Genomic DNA, 24,228 nt, shown 5'->3' on the forward strand with positions numbered 1-24,228 from the left:
AATTCATTTAGAAATTCATGTATGGTACGTATGTTTGATAAGTATTACTTTTGCTTACTTATTTTTCATGTATATAACTATATGAGAATGAGAAAAGCAGAGGTAAATGCTGTAAAATACACTGCAGAGCCTGACAGCTGGGGCTCAAATTCTTATTGGCTTGGTTGTTATAGTAACATAGCAGTTTCTCCTAGATCTAAGCCCAGAAAAAACAGTAAGAACAATTAAACATATGCAAATAATAATAAATGTATTTGTTCCCCAATTAAATTCAATCATACTTCTAAATTTCCCATTTTGTATTAACCTCATTGGAATTCACTTTGGCCTCACGTCAGATGTTTTTTTGGAAAAATAAAAGCAGTTTTGAGATGTCTACTTTTACTCTTTCATCCAAATAGATGAGAAAAATTTGAAACCTATCTATGTCCTTTCAGTAATGGTAGTAAATATGAACTATGTATCCATATATATAAAATTCTGGATGGTTCCAAAGAAAGGTCATGCCTTAAGAGCCTTCAAAAAAGTGCATAAGCTGTGTCATTATTTTTTTATAAATCACTATTCATCACAGCAATATGGGACTTCTTTAAAAATAGTGGAACACCCATATAAAGGGTGTGAAACTAGATACATGATACCTCAGTATATTACATTAGGGGATCTCTAGGAAATATTGGTAAGTGAAATATGCAGAACAGAGGGAAGTATGTAAAGCACCTGCCATTTAGCTAAATGGGGCATATAAAAGTATATATACATCTTTTCTCATATTTAAAAAGATCAAAGGAAAAACATAAAAATTTAATAAATGATTACTTAGAGGGAAGGTAGAGAAAAGATGAAAATCTCAGGGCAGAAAGTCAGCTTCTCTCAATATCTGACGTTTGTATATCTGATGTCGAAACCACATACAGATTTCACATAGTTTTAAAACCAAATTAAATTAGAAAGCCACCCCTTAAAATTGAAAGGAAGTTGCAACTTATGGACCTAACTGTCCTTGGAGTTGATGGTGGCCCAACCTCACAGTGAGGTGACTTTAAACTATAGTCATTTTACTGTAGGTTCCAAGTGGGATATACCTTAAAGACGAAATAGAGCTAAAAAAAAAAAAAACAAACTTACATTTCTTTTATATTTTTGATGTTAGTATTATTAGCATTGTTACTGAGCCATGATTAGATATTTGATATTAAATAATTATTAGTTTGTTTAGATAGAATAATATTATGAATATATGTAGAAAGAATGATCATCTTTTTGAGATATTTACAGATGAAACAATACGATGCTTAGGTTTGTTTTAAATAATCTAGGGCTGGAGAAGTACGTGAAGAGCAGTGGAAGACCGTCGGGAGTTGGTCATTACCAGCCAGAGCTGGGTGATGAGCGCATGAGGTTCCTCATCTTATTCTCTCCCCTCTTATATAAATTTGAAAATTTTCACATTAAAATATTAAAAATGTCCATCAAATCCGAGTTGACAATGTTAAAATAAAAGCTCATGCACCGTTTCCTTCCATGATAAAGTATATGGTCTCTGTAGAAATTCATTGTTGGAAAGCCCAGCATCATTTCAAACATTTGCAAAATCATTATTTTACTTGATTTCAGACTAGAAGAGTGTTGGAATTTAGTATAAGAGTTTTTTTTAGAAATCATCCATTTTAGGAAAGGAAAATTCGCTGTTTTCTTGGGCACAAAAGAAAATTTAGCTTGAGCTCCTTTGCTAGCTTCACGTCTGAAAACCCAGAGAAATACAGAAGCACAAACTTCCAGCTCCTCTTGCCTGGTCCTGCTGATGGGGTCTCTGCCACCATCGCTCTGCTGAGAGCGAGGAGCACGGCATGCCGTTCGAAGGCCCAGGTTTGAGTCCTGGCTCTAGTCTTTCTAAACTTCATATATTTAGCTGTAAAACGAGGAGATTCATTTGATGAGGCAGTTGTAACGCTTAAATGAAAAAAAAACAACAAAACACAGGTAAAGTGCTGAAGACGTTGGCTGGAAATGAGTAAGTGCCCAATAAATGTTATAGACACTATGTCTTTTTTCCTTTCCCAAGGAAATAATATCCATTGCATATGGCTGCTATTACTTTCAAGTGAAATAATAATAATCTATGTAAAAGTGTTTATTATTTGTTGTTACACTCATTGTCACTAGGTCACAGGCTGATGAGACCCCCACCCAGCAGACTGTTCATCTCATAGAGGGCTTTTTGGAAGTATGGGGCTCAGAGGTTGGCGGACTTCCAGATATACAAGTAGGTGACACCACCTATGGAAGGGTGCTAACTTAGGTGAGACTGTTGACCTGTTCACACCCACAGGCACATTAATTGGAGTGAGTCTGCCCTGAGTCTGCCCCGGACTGTCTGACTTTGGACAGACAATCCAGGGCCAGCTGCTTAGGTTGCATGACTATATTCACCGAGGCAGGTTATTGATGGGTTGCAAAGGCGACTTGTTATTCAGGCTACAGAACAATAAATCTTTTCCCAAGTGTGTGGGAACATTTAGATCCTCAGCTCTCACTTTTCACATACCTACCAATTTTTCTAGAAGCTGTCTCATCTAAAAGAAACCAATTTTGTACTCACGGGTGCCGAATACCATATTGTCGGGGTTCAGAATATGGCACTCCAAAATACACCACTTAGGCATAATGATCATTTGAATTAAATGATCAATCTTGCTGGTGCAAGAAGGACACTCTGAACGTTCTTTGTCCCCCGTTAGGGACAAAGGCAGGAGCTATAGCTTCCGTACGAAAGGTACCCTCCCTGAACCAGGAGGGTAGAAGGCATCCTTATCATGAGACAGGCAAGACAGGGGCAAGCGGGCTGTAAAAACAAACACGGTTACTTCTTCATCACTTTACTACCCCGGCCCACAACTCTGTGTTATCAATTCTTCACAAATGTATCGTTTCTTTGTCAAAAAGGTATGAAAGCTTCCTACTGTGGTCACTTCTTTGTCTCATGGCTTTGTGGGACTCTCTTACACACATACAAAATTAAATTTGTCTTTCTTTTGTTAATCTTTTTACTGCAGGTAGTCTCAGCCAAGAACCGAGAAGGGCAGAGGGAAAATCTTCTTCCTCCTCTACAATATCCTATTAAATGCATCAAGTTTACGAAGTAGGTATTGTTATCCTCCTTTAAAAGGGGTTAAATTTGAGGCACGGAGAAGATTACTGTTTTGCCCAATATCAGATAGCCAGACAATGAGAGTAAGCAGCAAAGTGGATTTGAATACACACCTGTGTAACTATAAAGCCTGGACTTTTAACCACTATGCAGGTTCTGACTGCTGCCAACTTTGTTAAAGCAACTGTTAATAACGTTAAAATTTAAAGTAAAGGGGAAAACACAAGTTATTCACTCACATATTCATTCATCCATTTAACACTTTTATTGAGTCCCTATGATGTTCTAGGCAGTGTTCTCGATGCTTCTGACAATCCAGAGATGAAGAGAAAGTCAGTGCCATCTTAGTGAGGAAGGTTATAAGCAAATGCATATAAAGTATATGGCCATCAGATAACAAGAAGTTATCGAAGTACCATGGTGAAACTTGTTAGTTTTCTTGAAGAATTAACAATTTGTTTGAGGAGACAAAGCACGAATATATGAAAAGTTAAAGGGTTGAGAAAAGTGTCAAGCAACCTAAATGAAATAACACAATAATTTTGAAACGAGGCATCCAAGATTAATTTCTATCAGCGTCGTAGAAGACAAATGATGAGCGTGTGGAAACGGGCGACTGCTCAGGGCTGCCGTGTTCTGGGCGTTTTTGGGGAGGAGGCTGAAGAGTTGATAGGAGTTGGCTGGATGGAGGGAGGAAGGCATCCTGGAGCAGTGGAAACAAGTTAATCGTCTCCGCGAGACAAGTGAAAGTTCATTTTTTTTTGCTGATAGTTGCTAAACGTGACAGATTTAAAGAGTGTAAGTTTGGCCCTCATGGCTCTTAACACTAAATCTGAGGCCCCGTTCAATTTCATCAACCTGACCTTGAAAACATCAGCGTGAAGCCTGGATGTTCATGCATCAATTACTGAATCTCAACAGATGGGATACGCTTTTTTTTTTAAATGCAAACAAAACACTACGTTTACCGTGCCCTGTAGAGTACGAAAACCTAGTTGACATTCTCGTTTACTCATCACATGTCTCCTTTAATACGTCATCCATCATTTGCTCCGATTTCCCTGAAGAGCTCGTGAAAAGCCGCAGTGCGAACGACTGAGCAGTCAGATGCCTTCCGTTATCTCTCTGATGGGAATGTGGAGGGCGGGGGGAAAGTCGAGTTCCTTCGACGACGATGGCGGATGCGTGACGGAGTCTGGAGACAGGCTGCACGGCAACTTGATTTTGACCTGGCCGAGAACTCCTCATTGCGTAGAGCACCGTGGCGATGGTGGAAAGCGGAGTACAGCTCTGTGTCTATCTGGGTGTCGGTGTATTCTGAAATAAGTTGCTGCTGACTCACCGTTCTCGGAAGAAGCCTCTTTGTCTACGCTGCTGGAAGTTGACCAGATGTCCAGAGGAGGCGGGCCAGACCTCTCACGCATCCCTTTGAATCCCAGAAAGGTAATCTCAGAATTAATCCTGTGGGCCAAGGAGGCCAAAACATATGTGAAGGAACTGTGAGGATATGTTTTCAAGCAATGACAAGGAAGTGGTAGGTGACTTTTTTCTCCTACATTGATGGGGAAGTTGAGGAAAGAATGATGGCCTATTTTTTTAAAAAAAATGCAACCATCAAAATGTCCTTATTTAACTGTTATTCAACTTCAGCAGTGCCTTAGGTGTCAGAGACATTTAGAGCAAGGGGAATCAAATTTAATTTCCAGGCCTCTACGATTGTTCACGGAGCCCCGTAACCTGAAGACTCAACTGCCTCTGACTGGGCTGTTTATTCACTTGTGATTTTTTTCAGGGATTTTTTTTTTTGGTGGGGGGTGGGTGGGATGGTGGTAAGGGTTGGGTTAAAGATAAATTCACAAGTGTTTATGATGTATACACTCCACTTATTTTGAAATATTTGAACTGACCTAGTCAGAGGTAATGTGTTCTAAAATTAAAAACTTATCAGAATTGAGCATACTAATAATGCCATCACCAAAATTAAGAAACCAAAATTAATTTGATGAGTTTACATTATATGCTGAGAGTCTAATAAAGGGCAGTATGCTATGTGCCATGGGGGAGGATATGAATAAAGGACATTATATATATCTTTTGAGAAGTACAATCTTACTAATGTCCCAAGCAGTCTAAAAAAGAAAAAAAAAAGAAAAAAAAACCCTCGAAAAATCATTTTTATAAAACTTTAGTGGCCGTGTTTATATATACATATTGGTTTCAAAAATCCTACCAATGCCTAATGCAGTCAAATAAAATTTTCTACAGGGGAGCCCATCTTACAGGAGAATAGATTCCAAATCAGAAGAAAAATGAAAATAGTAAAATCCTATTTTGTCTCTAGTTATGCAGCGCCCTACCTTCTCCTAGCATGACCAACTCAACCAGATTTTTTTCCAACAATAGAGAAAGTTGCCAGGGCTGGCTGTGTCCAGCAGTAGGAGTTGGTGTGTGTTTTGGGGCCTTACTCAGCTCTGCCTTTGGGCCTGAGCAAGAGGCACCCCTGTCCTAAACCATTTATTTTAGACTACCTCCTTAGATATCAAAGTTAAAATAAAGGCAAATAAATGTATTAAAAACACATGACTGCTTCTGTCACTTGGGATCCAGGGCTCAGTGCTGGTCCAGAATGCTCCATAACCGAGGTTGGCCACAATCCTGGCCAAGGGCGAGGTCCCAATAAAATGTCTTTTATAAAAAAAAAAAAAAAAACAAGAAAAGTGCTGTGAAAGATACATATAAAAATACTTTCCCTCCTTCACCCAGTCTCTCCCTCTCTTGACGCATAATGGTGTTTTTTATTTGCTCTGTCATGTCACCCCGAGGAAGGAAATTTTACGTTTTAAATTACTGGCATGCATCTTACCATTCATCTTTACATTGTGCAATGGCGGTTATGGCAGTTACGAATGTCAACACTGGCACATTTTGCTCATACGCAGAATCACTGAAACGACACAATTTGCATTTTGTTGCTCAATCCCTGGAGCTGGCCAAGGAGACAAAATCGGAGCCAGACTTGGGGGGGCGAGAAGAAGGGAGGATTTCCCCCCAGGCTTCGAGCCAGCGGAGGGAGCAGGGAGCGCTGGTCTGGAGATCCTGCCTGGGAGGGATGCGAGGGGACCCTGCCTTGAAGAAAAGTTGCTCCCCAGGAGGGATGCGCATCCACAGTCTCATGTCCCTTCCCGCCCCGGTTACGGTTCTGGAGAGATTTAAGAACTAGTGTGGTATCTGCACAGGGTAGCTAGACACGTGTTTACATCGTTAAACATTCACTTTGCTTTTAAATTGATTCAATGGTGGTATAGGTGTGACGTCCATCAAACGAGAACACTGAATGCTAGAACTGTGAGTAGTCTTTTTACTTAGAAAATTCATGATTTAATTGAGATTTCAAACCTTTGCAGCTTTATTTAAAGATTTCAGTTTAGGTTTTAGGTAAACAGAAATTATAATTTCTATCTTGCCTTTAATGTTCATGGATAACTTTTAATATTTTGAGAGGGTAACTTTTAAAATAGGTGTACAAAATAATGAACTTTCCTTTGGTTACATTTGCTTCAATTTACGTTTTTATTATATACTTTGTAGATTTATATTTTACTTTGTGCCAGAACAATACTGTATCAAAACAAAAATGTAAAAATCTTGTTCGTAACAATAGAATTAGTGATTTTACTGGAACAAAGGAAAGAATAATAAATTTTTATGGGCTAAATACATAATACTTTATGAATTGTGGATGTCTTTCCTGTATTACTCATTCAGACATCACCAGCCCATAAACAGGATACCTTTATGTGTATAATAATAATTAACTTCCATTGTCTTTGATGTTTTCCAAACTTTCAGTCATATAAAACCATAGCTTTACTCATATTTATTTTTTAACTTTTGTTAATATGAAGGTAGAAGTTTCAATGCTGAGAGGAGAGAATTTTTTTACTTAACTCTTTGTTAACTTGATTTATAACTTTTAAGTACTTAGGCATATGGTTTACAGGCCTCTATTTGTAGTCTTGCCCTGTGCCTCAAATATTAGGTAAAGGCCGGTTGTTTTATTAAAATTTCTTCTCCTGATCTATAAAAATCTCACTCATAGAAGAAAGTTGGCTTTTGTGATTGGGACCAACCGAGGGACATTGCTTCAAATGTCCCATCTCTCAGGCTCTCTCTGGGGTGTGGACTCTGGGCTTGGAACAGTTGATAAAATTACTTGCACTGTCTAGGTTAAGTTTTCCCTTTGCTCAAACACATATATTCAAATTTTCTAAATTAAATGTAAGCATAATGCTACTGCACTGTAATCCAGATGCTTAACCGGTTAAATTGTTCCTAATTAGTTTATTCGTTGTTTTATTAAATGCAACATGATACGGTTTTTCTACGTTTTATAATTTCAGTGTTTTGCCTTCATTCACGTAGCCATTCATTCATTCAACACAGCTTCACTGTTGAGCATTGAAGACAAACGTGAATAAGATATCCCGTTTTTACTTCGGGCGAGATACTGGAATAGATATTATGAATAGGTCTTGGCTGTAAAATAACTAGTCAGACCTTTTAATAAACTGCTATTTTTACACAAAATAAGAGAAAACCCCACCATGTCCTCCCTACTGTCAAGAAGTGTGAAGAGTCTGAGATATTACCCAGCTTTCAAACTAACAAGTCGCCTGCAACAGTTCCATGGATGCGTGTGGAAGACCCCTCGGTTATTACTACAACACGGTAGGTGACATGAGCTTCGCGTTCTCCTGAGTCCCCTGTCCTCAAAGCCTCCTGGGGTGGTGGAGCAGCCCAGGAGGATGCCCGGTATGCAGTGTGTTTGGTGTGTTTATATTATGTATGAGGAACGCTCAGATTAGGAAAACCCACTCTTTTAAAAGGATTACTAGCACCTTGCTCAACATTTGCCCTAGAGGGAGAGATTCTGTTTACTCTTCTGGATAAATCCACCCCTTGCCCCAGATGGAGAGAGTATTTATATCTCCCCAGGCTGTTTGCTCTACAAAAATCCTTGAAAAGATAATTCGGAACAATAGCTGTCAATGCTGCTCCTCAGAGGACACACAGAAATGTGAAAGACTCATGGATAATGTTATCCCAACAGCCACCGAAAATAATAAACAAACAAATGAATACAAATGGACAATCAGTAATAAGTAGATATAAACGGGACTTACTCTGAGGGCAAATACCAATATTGGAATACTAAGCAGTGGCTGGGTGGGAGACCTGAAACAGTACATTACAGGCTCTAAACAGGTTAAATCATCTCAGGTCAATAACAACTACTGGTTCCCAGCATAAGCAAATGATACTGGAACCAACAAACAAACAAACAACAACAACAAAAACTCTGCTCTCATTCTTGGAGTAAGTGAAATGTGATTACCATATAATAAGACCAAATAAATAGGAGCACGTAGTTTGGAATCACCAAACACATGACGAAATCAGCCACCACAAGTGAGAATTATCAGAAAGAACAAAAATAGATTTATATCCAAAGCAATTCAGATATTGAAGCATGCAATAAAAGAATATGATGAAATTATCAGATAAATCTGAATAAGAAACACATACGACTTTTAGAAATGAAAAATATTGGCCCAGGAGACTTTATGGATGAGTTAAAAAGATTAGTCCGGTATAAGATAAAAGTAAGTAAATGGGAGAACTATGAAAAAACCTAGAATTAAACTCAGCGAGACATAGATATAGAATAAGAAATATTAAGAGGCATGCAAAATAGAACAAGCTCTAACATAAACCTAATCAGAGTAAATCTCCCAGAAGGAGAAAGCAGAAGAGACAATTTAAGAGACAACGGCATAATGTCGCCTTAATTTGCTGATACTCCCGGGCCCCTCCAGTCTACCTGAACAAAAGAGAAAGCGTTCAGGACACCAACTTAGAGGGGGAAGCAACATGGTACGGCTGGACTCACTGATGGGAGGCAAATAAAACGATTTTCTAGTAAGTTCACACAGTTCAGTAAACGTGTACCATTCTTATTGACGTAAAGGCCAAACAAATAGAAATTCAGTGCCTGGAATCTTAATTCTATTCATCCTAACTTCAGTCTGGTGCCCTCATTTCTATTCCAGTATTAAGCAACAGTATTTTCTCAGCATAGTTTGCAGTTCCAGTCAGACGACAAGAATGAGGCCGAGCTAGGGGACTCCCACCCCACATTTAGTACGTACGCATTAAGTATGATGACACGTCAGGCACTCTTCAGGGTAGCGGGGGACCGTGGAATGGCTGTGCTCTCATGCTCTTCGACCCCGACCCCCCGTTTTTCTAGACCACGTGGTGTTTTACATTTCATTAAGTTCAGCTACTTCTAAGCCGCCAGGTTCCCTGTCAAACTCATCTCTTAAATTCTTTGGCTATTTTCTTGAGCAATATTTTTTTAAAAAAAAGCAAGCTTTAAAAATACTAATAACACAGTTTCCTCCATAGCCTGCTGGTTACAGGCTGATTTACACACCCAGTTATGACTGGGCGAACCTAAGCCAGGTTCCCCTCACGCCCATGGCCCCAGCACAGTGCTCGGCACATGGTGGGAACTCAGTCCTCATTTGTTCAATGAATAACGAAGACGGCATTTAAAACTTATGAGACAATTTGGGCTATGGTCTCATTTGGCGAAATCATATGAAATGCATGCAGCTGAGTGTCCGCCACCTGACTGGGCCTTGTCTGGAAGAGAAACACCATCTCCGAGGACTTGTGGCTGGTGGGGACCCCTGGGGTGAGCTCCCAGGCTGTCGTGTCTGTCTGTCATCACCATATTTCCTCCCCAACTCTCAGGCACCCACCTTTGCTCATTCGACGGCTGATTTCCGGCTCAGCTTCTCCAGCCTGACTCACGGCATGACCTACTTTTCAGGCTCCCAGGCTCTGGCAGGCACTCTCCTTCCTGGCATTGCGCTTCTGTGGACTGATAACTGGGAAGAACCTGGTCTACGGAAGGAGGTCACCGTTTAAAAAAAAAAAAAAAAAAAAAAATTACCCACTGTCAGCCCTGAGTGTCTTGTCCTGGGTTGGAATGACCTATTTTCTACAAATGCTAGATTCTTTTGTGTTCTTAGAACTTCTTTGAATGCTTGAATTCACTTGCTTTTTTATATCTCTTTTGGTAACCTGAATTCTCCCTTTCTTTTCTCATCTTGAGTTTCATTCAAAATCTTGCCTGTTTCGAATATACAGCCAGCCAGTCTGAGGACAGACACCAAGGCCTCCCCACTCCTTGAAAAGCAAACTCCACCAGTAACACACTTTCTCCGTGTAAGCATTGTACACGGCTGGGCACGGAACTGTGATAATCAAGGCAGCTTCTGCCAGGACTTCTGGGTTGTCACCCTTGCCTCCCTCTGTGACAAAAAAGAACAAGTATGAACTATGTATGCATCAAAAAATGTCCTTAAATTTCTTTCTTTTTTTTTTTTAAAGATTGTTCCTACTTGTATTTTCATTTCTTTGTTCTGCCAACTGTCCAATGCCTTTTTTTTTCCTTCAAAAAGATGATATCCCCAGTACAGTACAGTGGCAGACATCTTGGAAGTATGCCTTGTGCACATCCATTATCGGAATCAAGGTCAATGGCATTTTTTCACTAAGGAAAATCAGTTTTTAATTACGTGTTTGGATCATCTAGTGTTTGTTTGTTCCAGCCTTTCCCTTCCGACACCCAGCTCTCTCTAGGACATTCCCAAGGGCTATCGACTCCTGTCGTTCACTGTTTTTCCTCAAATATAATGAAGATTAACCCTAATATTGGCTTAAGTAAAACATAGGTAGGTTGCTCTACAGAAAAATGAATTCCATAGAGCCACATGCGAAAGAGGAATAATTTCGTATCATCTATCATTATGATTATTATTACCATTATTATTATTATTATTACTATTACTACTCCTACTACCACCACCACAACTACTATCCCTGTTATTATTTGGCCATGTGACAGTGACACTTTAAGGCAGATTCCACCCTTCATTTTTCTGCAGCATCCAGCTGAGCTGGGCACCATTCTGGAAGTCTCTTTTGAGACAATTCAGAAGCCATAATTTTCTCCTAGTGGTGAAAAATCCTTTGGGATAAGGCCATTTCATAGCACTGCGAGGCTGGAGGAGATTTTAACGTGTATCTCTTACCACTACCCTCCATTGCCCCGGCCTTCTCTCTCTGTGACATTCCTGCCAAGAGAGTGGTCTGGCTTCTGAGGGGACACTGGGGACGATCTGTCTGTTCTCTGACTCAATGGAAGGTTCTCTTTTTGATCATCTTTCACCTCGTTCCTGAAGCAATCATACTTTAACTGTGGTTAGATGGCTGATCAGTGCCAAGGGGGCTGAAGGTACTAATTGTAACACAGTCCAGTTGCATCAAATCCATTTGCATAGAACTCTTTTGAATTCGAATCTTATCTCCATGAGCCCTGAGAACGCCAATTGTTCTCCTGTTGTAAGTTAACAGCTTTGCATACTTTAGAAGCAATGAGCCTAAACAAAAAGGAATTTTTTTTCCAGTGGTTTGCCTTAGAGCCAACGGAAGCTGCAGCGAATACCCTGCGAAGAAGGAATTTACTGGGTTTCGCAGCGAGTCTCCTCACTGATCCATGCTTATTATTACAGTCTTAGCCCGAGTACCTCTACTGTCCTAGAACTAACCTTTAGCTAATGTTAACCGTTAGGCAAGGTATGATTTCTTTCTTAAGCAACAGCTGATACTTAATAACCGCCCTTACAAATAACTTTGCTGTATTGTACAACTCAAAGGAACAGATGGCATTCTTCTATTTTCTTTCAAACGTTCTTATTTCTCATGCGATTAACTTATTAAAAAGCTAATCTCACCTGTAACTGGAGGCAGCTAGTTGGGGATATCTCGCATTTACAATACATATTTTGATGTGAAACAAATCCTCCTTTCTCGCTGTTTGATATGTCACTGGTGGGAATTAGAAAGGGGGTAGCATCTAGAAGGAAGAACGCTGATTCATGAACGGCCATTGATTTCGTCCTGGGGAGGACTGAGTCTGGGAATTCAGCTACTCCTGGCAGAGTACCTCTGAGCAGGCCCACAGAACCACAGGCTTCCCAGCACCTTAGACAATGGTGTGTGAGCAGCAGCCTCGTGACTCATGGAGGGCGAGCTGGCAGGGGGTGATCCAGAGCAGGCGGGAGACTACTTCTAACGAGGAGCTACACTGTAGCCAAATGACTAGCAGCGCTCGCTCTGCGTGCTGGGAAACTGGGCCGTCGGCTGCATACTGCCGCCTCACTTCCTCCCCCAAAGAGGGTGTGTTTGTCAAAAAAGGCCCCGGGCCTGGAACGGAGGCACAGGATCAGACACATCTGGAAGGTGTAAGGCACCGGGCTGGCAATTAGTAAGTATGGCATCAACACGCGTGGAGCGGATTCATCCTTCCGTCTCTCACCTGTGAGAGCTCGAACTTTAAAACTCGAGTCTTAGTTTGTCAGTTGGGAAATTTGTAACTATTCAATGACTTGCCGGAAGTGAATTCTCGTCGGAGTGATGGAACGTGGCTACTGTGGAAATGATTTCCTTTGGTCAGATCCATGAGTTTCTAAGCCTTCCGAAAGGTGATTTTTTTTTTACACGGAATGGTCTATGAGTGCGTGCTTTGACTCCATACCACTATAATATGAATAATCATATTATAATTGTATTTCAAATAACGGTAGTCTATGAGCAAAGTAATTTCTGTTCAAAAATGTGACTCTATGAGTGACGACAGTCTATTGATGATCTTCTTAGAAGACTGAAAAAAAAGAAACTCAAAAGTTTATATATGTATAAATATGTGTAGATGTGTAAATTCCAGAAATGAACATATGTAGAAAAATACACTTGTGTGTTTATCTATGTAGGTTGAACTGAGATCCCGATCTGGATATTATTATGTGACCATTTGGGCTTTCAGGGTTTAAGGAGAGGTAGGAAGTGGGGCATCTCTACAAAAAAAGACTGTTCGTATGTCGTTTTCAGTCTGGACAGAATTCAAAAGTATCAGGGTTTTCACAAACGGCCTTCTTCTCAAAGCTTTCTTGGCCAAGTTTGGATACCCCAAGAGGCTGAGGAAAACATCTGACCTTCTGGCACATACCACACTGTCTAAACCTTTTCAGGCTGACCCATCACAGGCAATGAGCTCAGCAAAACAGGCAGCACCTTAAGCAAACAAGACAGTTAGACTCGAAAGACAGGCCACCTTATACTTTAGTTCCTGTAAGAAACGGTCAATTCAGAAATGTTTTCTTTTCACTGAGTTAAAAATAGCTGAAGCTGAAATAGCTCATCCTATGAAATACTTAAGAGTAAAATGTGTCTTTTACGTTTTTTTTTTTTTTTTTACTCTCTTTCCTTAAAAAAAAAATGTGTCGTATTAGACCAATCAGGCAGCTGCAGCCAGGATGGAATGTTAGCCATGCCACCGGATCCGAACCGGAGGGAACATGCCTTTCATCTTAATTCCAGGCTGGACAAGGGAACGCACTATATTCTCCACTCTGTACGAACAGGAGGAAACTTTCCCAGGGTGTTTTTCTTTTGCATTTCTGAGTCTTATTGGATTGGAAGCTTGTCCATGCGGCCCAGCAGGGTCCATTTTCCATAATAAGGCTAAAAATATGTCGGCAATGTTTTCTTTAGCACAGTCTACGAGGGTCAGGCACGAAAGTGCCAGAACTCCTTTTCTTGCTGATTCTAGCTCACCTTTCCCTGGAGACAGTCCCGCTGTTAGCCTACCTTTCTTACTCAGTGTTATCCTTCTGATAGGCCACATAACCTGGCGTGTAATCCAACACGGAATAATTGTAGAAATTTATTCCACGTCCCTCTAAAATACAGATTTTGTTCTTTCTTGATGGTTATGTCGCCAATGACTCACTTCGGTAAATCATAGCCCTGGAAATATTTTCCTGTAATGGGAACGCATTGTCATTGAGTCATCCATACTCTATCAGGGTTCGTTGCGAACACTGCATCTAGACTTAGAGGGAGTTCATCTAACTGGATTATAAAGGGATAATAAAGCGATCGGGAGCATAACTTTAGGTCAGAAGAACTGAGCTGAATCAACTGATACCCATATAATCTTTGGTAGGTTTTATTGCCAAATCTTACTTCTTCATCTGCAAATCAGGTACGTGAAGGTGTGGCAAGGATTAAATGCAATAATGCAGCCGATGTCCTTAGCATGGTGTTGAGCTTCTTTTAAGGAGAGATCCGATAACCTTGGTCTCACTTCTAAGCGACTGAACCAGCTAACCGCAGATAGAGTCCGTAACTCCACGGGTGGAAACGCTCTCGTGATTAGGAACACCATCCCAGACTTCTCTGGATTTCTGGACATGGTTATCGGTCAAGCTCTCTGGACCAGTGGTCCTCAAAGAGAGGCAGCTTTGGTCCCACAGCAGACGTTCGTTTTTGGCAGTTGTGATGTTCAATTTTGGTGGTCCTATCTTTGGCGCAGTGGGTCCCTCTGGCATCTAGTGAGTAGGGGTCGCGGATGTTGCTAAACATTCTATTAGGCACAAGACAGTCCCCTGCAACGAAGAATTATCTGGACCAAAATGTCAATAGTGCAGAGGTTGAGAAATCCTGGCTTAGAACAAAAGCTTTTAGGGTCTGTTGTTGGTCTGGAAAGATATCACAGGAGACATTAAAAAAAAAACCAACAACAAAAAAACCCCACACCTCTTAAGTTTCTCTCCGTGCCTCATTTATTCCAGGGACAGTTCTGAGTGCCTACTGTGTTCAGAGCTGCACTGCCGGTGGTTGAGACAGTCTGGGTTTCTGAAGCCGACAGGCTTCTCACGAGGCCAGGATGCTGGCTGATGGGTGAAGGACAGATGGAGGAATTAGCTAAATCCTCCCGATGATAAATGCATGCATTTAATCCTAGAGATTAAATATAAATTAGAAGCGGCTTTAGATGCTTTAATATCATTCCTAAGACTTAAGAAGAATTTTCCAAAGTAAATTCATCTCCAAAGCAAGTTAATATTTTTACCGATTCAAAAGGGTTTTTATTGCTCGCAGCGATATGTAGAAACCAGCCTGTCTTACAGAATGGCTGCTTCTTTCCCGGGTCCAGGGGTTACCAGATGCCAGGTGTGGAGAATGCCAGACGTGAGGCTTACAAAAGTGATATTCATTTACAAGAAGTTAAAAGTTTTGTTTGTATTGAATTCAAAAATTAAAAGTTAAATTTTAAAAAAATTCAATAAAAGTAATTTGTTTCAGCTTCACATCTTTTAAAGCTCTGAACCTTGCTTTGCTTTTCCGGACTTGCTATCTGCCTCCATCAAACTGCAAAGAGGTTGTTTCAATTTAGAGATTTAAATTTATGTGTAATCTCATATTCTAACCAATAATAATTTATAGTGTATATTTTTCCCCTGCATGTATATAATAAGTGTTTTCAGAATTATCCCATTTCTTGCTTACTTCTCACGCTCTAGATGTATTTGTCATAATTTGCTGATGATGGCTTCTTTCCGATGTCCCCCAAATCAATCCCCACGACCAACCAAGGTGGCCCCATAATCAGAGAAGTAAATGAGTCCAGTCTCTTGTCACTTGAAGACTATGTTTATGGTCCGTGGCCAACTGCAAAGTTCTCAGCCACATATCATTCTATTTTTGGCGCAGAGACATTATTTTGCTAGTGTTGGCATGTACTTTTCAGATTAAATTTGGATCAATACTAAGATTGTTAATGTTGTAATTGATGATTGATTGAAACTAGAAAAAAGGTAAGGAAAGCTTAGTGTAGGATATCTATAGACTCCTGCACTGCATGTTATTTTAATTGATAAATTAGCTTAAGAAGAACGTGGACAGGAAATAAAGGCTATGCAGTGGAGAGGCGACAGTAAAGGAAATTGTAGATTCTGATTCTAGTCCCAGATGAGAACTTCATAACATCACTCAGACCTTCCAAGTGTTCAGTAGCTCATTTATAAAAATGGATGGATTGAACTTCACCATCCCTTTTTAACACTATATTTCTATAATTCCGTCGAAAGAACACTGCTTTCCAATAAGTGACAGTATGTAGAAAAGAGGTCTATAATGAAATTTAGAGCACATGAAGACACTTGATTAAATAGTAAATTATTTCTTAGCAAGAATGCTAAGAAGGACTCTATGATCTACGAATGGCTGTAAGTCTGTTTTGAAAAGCTGCCACTGGTGGTTCCTCTACATAGGCTGATATTCTTCTTGCCCTGATCACAGGTAACCAGATATTGGGCCACGGAAGCACCTAGTACAAGCTGGCAATGCACGTGTTGGCATTATATATACTGATATATATACTGATATATATGTACTGATATATACTAATATACTGATATATCTACTGTGAAGTGAATGGCTGAGCCAATCCTTCTTGAAAAGTTTGGTTTGAGAGAAAGTCGGCAGATAGTGGAGTGGTAGAGAAACCAAAAGAACCACAAGAACAAGGCAATAAAAAGAAGAGATGAGGCATCAGAAACCATAAAAAAACCCAAAAAACAAAAAACCAGAATCCTGTAGCAATAAAAGCCTGAGGCAATCTTTGCTACAAGCAAGCAGAAACCCTGAAGTACCAATTTACGCTTAGTACCAAATGTCTAGCCACAAGTGACATATTCAGAAAGGAGGAATCCTTGGCAACGTATATTAAAATCAAAACCAAGTTTTTCAGGTTGTAAAACCATCACGACTTGACGGTATCCATCCCATTCGTAAGAATTAGAGACTAGGAGAATAAAACAATGGCCTTTCCGTAAATGGAATACATTGCAAACAAATGCTGGCTATGTGCCTATGAGCAAGTTAACCCAGGGGCCCTGCTGGTGTCTGTAGAGTTGACATTCACTTTGAGTTCAGTGAGGTTTGGAATGAGTCGGTTGAAACGAAGCCGCACCGTTTCTGAGTGAAGCACTAGAACTCTGCCACCCCACGTTCTGCCTTTTTCACGATTGTGACTCACGTGTGCCCTTTTCAGCTGCCAACCATCACTCACTCCTCTTCGAATTCCCACTGACAGCACGGTATGGTGTCTCACACATAGTAGGTCCTCGATACATACAATGCTGAGGTCACGATGAGGTGACAAACAGTAGTTCCTTTTTCAAATATGTATAGTTGAGTTCAAGCACTTTATGACAGGCTTAAGGTATACTCTATATATTAAGAAACAAAAAAACAAAAAACCAGAAAAAATATATGTGGGCTGGACATACTCAACATTCTCCGGACTGCCCTGGCTCTGGTTACCCAGTCATAGCTGGGTCACATGATCGCCAGAGGTCAAAGCTCAGAGAATGCAGCTCTGAAGCTTCTGTGCACAAGGGTGTAATTTCAAGTTACTAATAACTCAGGAACACTTGATCTCTTCCTTATTCTTGCCCAGATGAGTCACTTTCTTGGTAGTTTACCTTGAGGTCCTCCTATTTATACACAGCGCACCAGCTGGCACGGAAAATGGTGTGCATCTGTCTTTCATATTCAAATACGTTGCTCTAGGCAGTTTTCCTCCCTGTACAGTTCTTTTCCTCAATGTTTCATTTCTCTAGTCCCGTTGTTTTCACCTAAAACTATGGACGTTTCTTCCAGGGTGAATTAATTAGTCTTGAATATACCAGGGAGGTGGAATGTCTACCTTTGACTGAATTTATTACAGCAGAACAAAATAACAAAAAGAGCCACTGCACTGTTTCCTGAAGAATCGGCCAGAAGAATGTCTACTTTTCAGAGGCTCGTTTGTTTTTTTAAATCCCCGAAGAGAGATTTGACTCAGCAAAAGTGAGTTTTGAGCCTCTTCAGCGGTGGCGGCAGCAGCTGGGCTGTGGATCTTGGCTCTAGGTCTGGCCTGGTCATTCAGCAGATTCTGTCCCTGCCAGGCCCTGGAGCTGCTTTTAGCCACTGCCACAAATGCTGCCTACCAACTGTTGCCTAGGTGAGGGGAGCCTTGGCCATAAATCCTGGCACCCTCCCCTCCCCCCAAATTTGCCTGATTCATTTGTTCACACCACGCCTTCGGGCAGTGGAAGCTGTGATTGCTTGGCTTCTCATTTGCGTTCTCCCTCTCTCTCTCTCTCTCTCTCTCTCTCCTCTCTCTCTCTCTCATCCTGACCTGGGGTGATCAAAAACTGGATTGAAGAGCACCCCACCCATGCAACACCGATGCACAAAATAAGAAAAACGACTGCTACTTATTTGAAACTGTTTTGGGGTTCTTTAAGATTCCCTGCAGTTTTTTTTTTCCCCCTGAGCACATTTTGGGCTTTGAGTAACAGTTTGCTTTTTGTGGGTTTGACTTAAGGGTTTTTCTTCTTTGACTCCACGTAGTTGTAGAAACGGCAATTGCTTAAAAAACGGCGTGACTCAAAATTCAGAAGCCACTTTTAAAAAGATTGATCGATGTGACTACATAAAAATAAAAATATTAGTGTATGGCAAATTTTTTTTTTTTTTTTAAGGAAAAAAGTAGAAAACACCGTGAGTAAAGTCATAAGACAAAATAGGGGAAAATGAAACATTTCGCTGGCAAAGGGCTCATTTTTTTTTTTAATATGTAAAAAGCTCCTACAAACCATCAAGAGAAAGGTCAACAACTTAGTTAAAAAGCTGTAAAATATAGGAATAGGAAGTTCATGGAAATGAAATTAAAGTGACTTTTAAGCACATGAAAAGATGCTCAAGCTCATTCACAATATGAGAAGTACAAATCTGAACTAACTACAGATACCGGACTGAACAAGGCCCAGGTGTGAGTGCCAGAGCTGGGAGCGCTGTGGATGACCAGCCACTTTCACGCAGTGCTGGTGGAAAGATAAATTGTTACCACTTCTAGGGAACGAATTTGGCAAAATCTATCAAAATTATAAGTGCACGCACCTGTCGAACCAGAGATTCTAAAACATTATACTCTGTATATACTCATGCTTGTCTGTAAAATGGCACATATGTACAGGTATTCCTTGAGGCAGTTACAGAACAAAAGATTTTAGACAACCCGGTTAGAATACTATTAAGCTGTTAAAAAAGAATAAAGAAGCTCTTTGTATACTGACATAGTTCCCCAGGAGACAGTATTAATTATAAAAATTGAGGTGTGCATTAGTACGTACAGTATGTTCTCGCTTGTAGAAGTAGAAGGTAAAATTATAGACTGAGACACAATATTTATTTGCTTAGATTTGCATAAAATATCTGGAGGCAGGATGCACAAAAACATTCCACAAGAAGGGAATAAAATGGATGGGATATTTAAAAAATTTTATGCTATGTAAATGTCTCTCCTAATAAAATATTGAATAAAAAACATTATTAGAAAAGAATGTCATAGAATAAGTGTCACCAACAAAAGACTGGCAGGAGCACCTGAGACTCCACGCCAGGAAGGTCTATGGCACGTGTCCCTTGAAACAACACGTTGCATCGTCATTCCCCTTTGTCTTAGTTTGGGCTGCTGTGACAGAATACCACAGACTAGCTGACGTAAAAGGACGGATATTAATTTCTCACAGTTCTGGAGACTGGAAGTCCATGTTCAAGGCACCAGCAAATCCAGCGTCTGGCGAGAGCCTGCTTCCTGGTTGGCAAACAGCTCACCTTCTCACGGCATCCTCACGTGGGAGCGAGGGAGAGAGGCATGGAGACGGAGTGGGGAGGGGGTAAGGGGGAGAGAGAGACAGAGACAGAGACAGAGAGAGGGCAAGCTCGTGTCTCTTCTTATAAGGGCACTAATCCTATTCATGAGAACCCCACCCTCATGACTTAATTGCCATCATATTGGGAGTTAGGATTTCAACATAAGAATTTTGAGATGACACAGACAGGCAGCCCGTAGCATCTTCATACATGCCTTTTATAGTCTACTTTTCAAACTTTGTACCTTTTTTCTCTCATCGATTTTCTAAATACATTTCCACTCCTAAATTCTCTTGTCCTATAATTATGTATTACTATTCTATCGATCTATATATTAGCTTATATATTAGCTTGCTCAGAGTTTAAACAAAATTAAACCCTATTTGTAAGCTTCATTTAGATACACAGGACACTAAATGAGGTTTTAAACCTGGGGCCCTTATTCTGAGAATCAGCAAGACAAGAGTATGGTTTGGACTTACACAGTAGAATTGAACATAAATAAAAGATTTATCAAACTGGAAATTTCCTTATAAGGAACTGGGCTTAAGCCAGATATGCTGGTCAGGTTTAAAGAGATTGAGAAAATCTTTCAGTCTACTAAAGTTTTGAAGAACTGCCATTGAGTAATCAAAGATTTATGGATAGTAAGCGAGTTCCAAGTGACCACGACCAGGAAAATTCTAGCAACTAAGAAGAAACTTACTAGCAATGTGACCAGATTCAAATTACTCAATCTGTCAAAATCCTAGCATCTTAATCCATACAGTGGGGATGTTTCGGAGAGACCAAATAAATTTCAAATAAAGATGATGGCAGTGGCCACTGTGGTAGCCGCGCTCCAAGGTGACCCACAATGATTCCTACCTTTCCATATTTATACCCTTGTGTCACTTCAACTACCTTGGACCAGGGTTGGCCTGTGACAAATATGGCAGAGGTAGTGGTATGTCATTTCTGAGGTTAGGTTATAAAAATTCTGTCTTCGTCGTGCTCTTTTTATGTCTGTCTGTCTGTCTGTCTGTCTCTCTTTAGGGAAAGCCAGCTGCCATATTATGAGCGACCCTTTTGAGAAAACCACACGGTGAGGGGCTGAGACTCTGCCAGCCGAGTGAGCCTGGAGGTGGACCCTCTAACCCTGTTCCATCTTCAGGTGACTCCAGCCTCGGCCAGCACTTTGGAGAGCAATCTAAGAGATACCCTGAGCCAGAACTACCTCGCTAAGCTGTTCCCAGATCCCTAAGCCCAGACACTTTGTGACATAATAAAAGTCATTCTAAGTCACAAAGTTTTGACGTAATTCATTACGTTGCAATAGATAATAAACACAGCCGCCTAACAATAGCTACAATAACTGATCGATCAGGTTCCTTTTTCTCTTCATAGGAAGAATTTGCCAGTGTTGCTAGGGTCCGGACTTGGGTACAGTGATTCCAGTGGAATTATTGTCCTTCTGACTCGCCACGTAGCTGTCTGAGGCGACGCTATCCAACAACTCAAACACGTGTCACTTCTGCTGCGTCGTCCTGATTACCTGCCCCTCCTGGCATCCAGTACACAAGTCTCATTGGCAGCGTTTGGGAGAGCAAAGCTCCTCATGGAGACGAGAGTCCTGCTCGTCTTTGTTGCTGTCGATACCGAACCACTGCACCCCATGTGCTGCCTCGACTCTGACTGAAGGTGAATTACATCCAGTTTTCACCTGCAACAACCACGCCTAGAACGCACGCAAGAACTGGCAAGATGATCTCACCTTTCAGACCTCAGTCCGGAACCACTGCTTCCATCAACCTGATCCTTACCTTTTTACAGCATTCTTTCGTACTGTTTATAGGTCCTTGTCTTTTCTCTGGTTCCTTAATTCTGGCTTTCTATCCTTCAGGTCCTCTTCAATAAACATCCTACTCTGTTTCACTTGGCCCTGCTCCTTCTCTTGGTGCTGTCTCTTTCGGGAGAGATTTGGCCGTATTTGCCTTGGCACTATAAGCTGGACTCAGAAAAATTCTAGATTTGTTGCCTGTTCTCACCGTTGAAATGTCGCCTCTGACTCTTGCACATAACCACGTGGAATTATTCACCCTCCCTTGGTTTGGGCCGGGGTAGCTTCTGCTCTTTTCTCCCTCCCCAGATCTCTTGGTTTCATCTTGTTCCTTATGCTGGCATCTCTTGATGATGCTATTAGTCCCTAAATACAGACCACCGGGGTTTCGACTGTGGTTGGCGTTCAAATCGCTTGGAGCCCTTAAAAAACTTTCAGATACCCAGGTCCTCTCCCAGACCAATTAAATCAGAATATCTAGGTATCGAGGTCTCAGGATCAATATTTATGAAAAGCTTCCAAGTTGATTTCCATGAGTAGCCAGATTTTAAGAGCAATAATGTGCAGCTAGGGCTGAGCAAATTCAAAATGCTATACTCGCGAAACGAAAGCCATGTGGGAGCCAGATTCACACTCGGGTGGCCAGTCTGTGACCTCTGACTGGAGGGTGAGTTGACAGACAGCCTTGTTGGGAAGCCAGGGGTTTTGTTTGTGTATCCCACTAGATGCTCCCGATGGGCAGAGCAAACAGTGATCAGAGAATTCAGAAGCAATTAGCTAGTGCACACGCTCCCAGGGCAGTCCTGCTCCAAAGGGACATGTGATAACCTGTAAAGAATTATACATTTATGGGGAACAAACCCTTGCTGAAAGATGGTGTCATGCCCACGTGCTGTACAGGAAAAAAAAGGTCGACACTAGGAATCTCAAACCAGGGCTAATGCCATTTTCTTCTGAAAAGTTCTGGTTGTGCACATGGAGATTCGAGAGAGAAGCGTTAAAGCTATAAAGAAGAAGAAATCAGAAGCTTGCCTTTTGAAGGGAGAATAAAGTACCAGTATCTCCAAATACAGTTCTTAACCTGAGCATATGACTGGCCATATTCTGTTACAGTCGTTAGTTATAAATATAACTTTTAGAATATGGATTCGATCTTTCAATTACTGTGAACAGCAAGATTCTCGAGGTGAATTAAAGGCCATTTTAATTGCTTTCAAATTTATCTCCTCTAACACTATATACGACAGCACTTTTAAGGGATGCTTATATGCACAGCAGATGCTTTCTGAATTTAAAAAAAAAAAAAAACATTTTGACGGAGTAGTTTAAGATGTTTTAATATAGCCATCATCACTGCTCCGTGGATTAATTGATAGAAATGGTATCGATAACTTTTAAAGGTTTTAATTAGTTCTATTCATAAGCTAGAAGCAAGGAGATTGATTATACTCCAACCATAGTCTTGATAAAAAAAATGCATATATTGATATATAGTAACTATATTAAATATATATATACACACATATATATATATATTCATAAAAGAAAATTCAATATTTAAAATTAGGAGCTCTTCAAAATTTTTCAATCTTCCAGACTCATTCTGGTCAATGGTCCAGGTTATCGGAGCTGTGAGCTCCTAGGGGGACAGGAAGGGGCTGCTGGTCCCTGAGAAGTAGGGCCTGGAAAGCCACACGGACCTTCTTTGGAATGCTGGCTTCTCAGCACTCGAGTTCTGTGACTCTAGGCAATCCTTAACCTCTCATGCTGAGTCTCCAAAAGGATCGCCACGTCTGCTTCCCCAGGTGATTGCTGTCATCAGATATTGTGATGCCAAGCATATACATGGTATTTTTTGAATGCTTATTCTCAGCAGACACTTGGTGAAGTGCTTGGGGACAGAATGAGAAGTATAAAGTATGGCCTCTGTATTTTAGCAGCTGACAGTATATTTAGAGAGATAAAATATCAAGAATTGGAAAATAATTCATTAGAAATACAAGGTACCTATGTTAAGTTACAAAGTAATCTAATTATTAGGTGCTATAAAGTATACAAATTCAGAGAACGACTATCTTCTGGAATCATGTATCTTGAATATCATCAGTCATAAAGTTTCTTTTTGTTAAATATGTCCTCTAACCCTCACACTCACCCTATGTGTAAAGATATATGATTTAATTTAATCCTCAAAATCACCATTAGAAATGTCATTTGATCAATAAGTAATTTTAAAAATGTATCCTAGTCTATGGCCATGCTCCCCTGAACAAGCCTGATCTCATCTGATCTCGGAAGCTAAGCAGGGTCGGGCCTGGTTAGTACTTGGATGGGAGACCACCCAGGAAGACCAAGTGCTGTAGCCATAAAAAATTAAAAAAATAAGAGATTGTAAGCTGACAATCTGTGAGGTCAACCAAGAGTTGCCTCGTCTAAAAAAAAAAATGTATCCTAACTGTGAAGTATGTAATTACTGTATGTAATTAGTCAGAGATTCTGAAAATGAATCAACTAAATGCTATCTGTAGTACAGAGGGGGTTAATAACTGTACCTGAATATTGAGAATATTAGACT

The 24,228-nt window shown here is 40.5% G+C and overlaps 1 protein-coding gene and 1 pseudogene across 2 annotated transcripts in view; both read left to right on the forward strand.

Annotated features, from left to right (window-relative positions):
* Positions 1–24,228, forward strand: part of LOC120619176 (uncharacterized) — a 54,508-nt gene that overhangs the window by 28,877 nt on the left and 1,403 nt on the right. Inside the window, exons 5-7 of one of the 2 annotated variants that reach the window (XM_039883401.1) lie at positions 2,167–2,266; positions 3,057–3,142; positions 6,091–6,496. In XM_039883401.1, the coding sequence (XP_039739335.1) occupies positions 2,167–2,266; positions 3,057–3,142; positions 6,091–6,364 (460 nt within the window). In that variant the 3' untranslated portion in view covers positions 6,365–6,496. Of the gene's footprint in view, positions 1–2,166; positions 2,267–3,056; positions 3,143–6,090; positions 6,497–12,439; positions 12,552–24,228 lie in introns of those variants that run through there. The other variant, XR_005657385.1, reaches the window with a different exon arrangement.
* Positions 23,901–24,019, forward strand: LOC120619435 (uncharacterized; annotated as a pseudogene).

The sequence above is a fragment of the Pteropus medius genome, unplaced genomic scaffold (assembly GCF_902729225.1).
Source record: "Pteropus medius unplaced genomic scaffold, Ma_sr-lr_union100, whole genome shotgun sequence".
Classification (NCBI taxonomy): Eukaryota; Metazoa; Chordata; class Mammalia; order Chiroptera; family Pteropodidae; genus Pteropus; species Pteropus medius.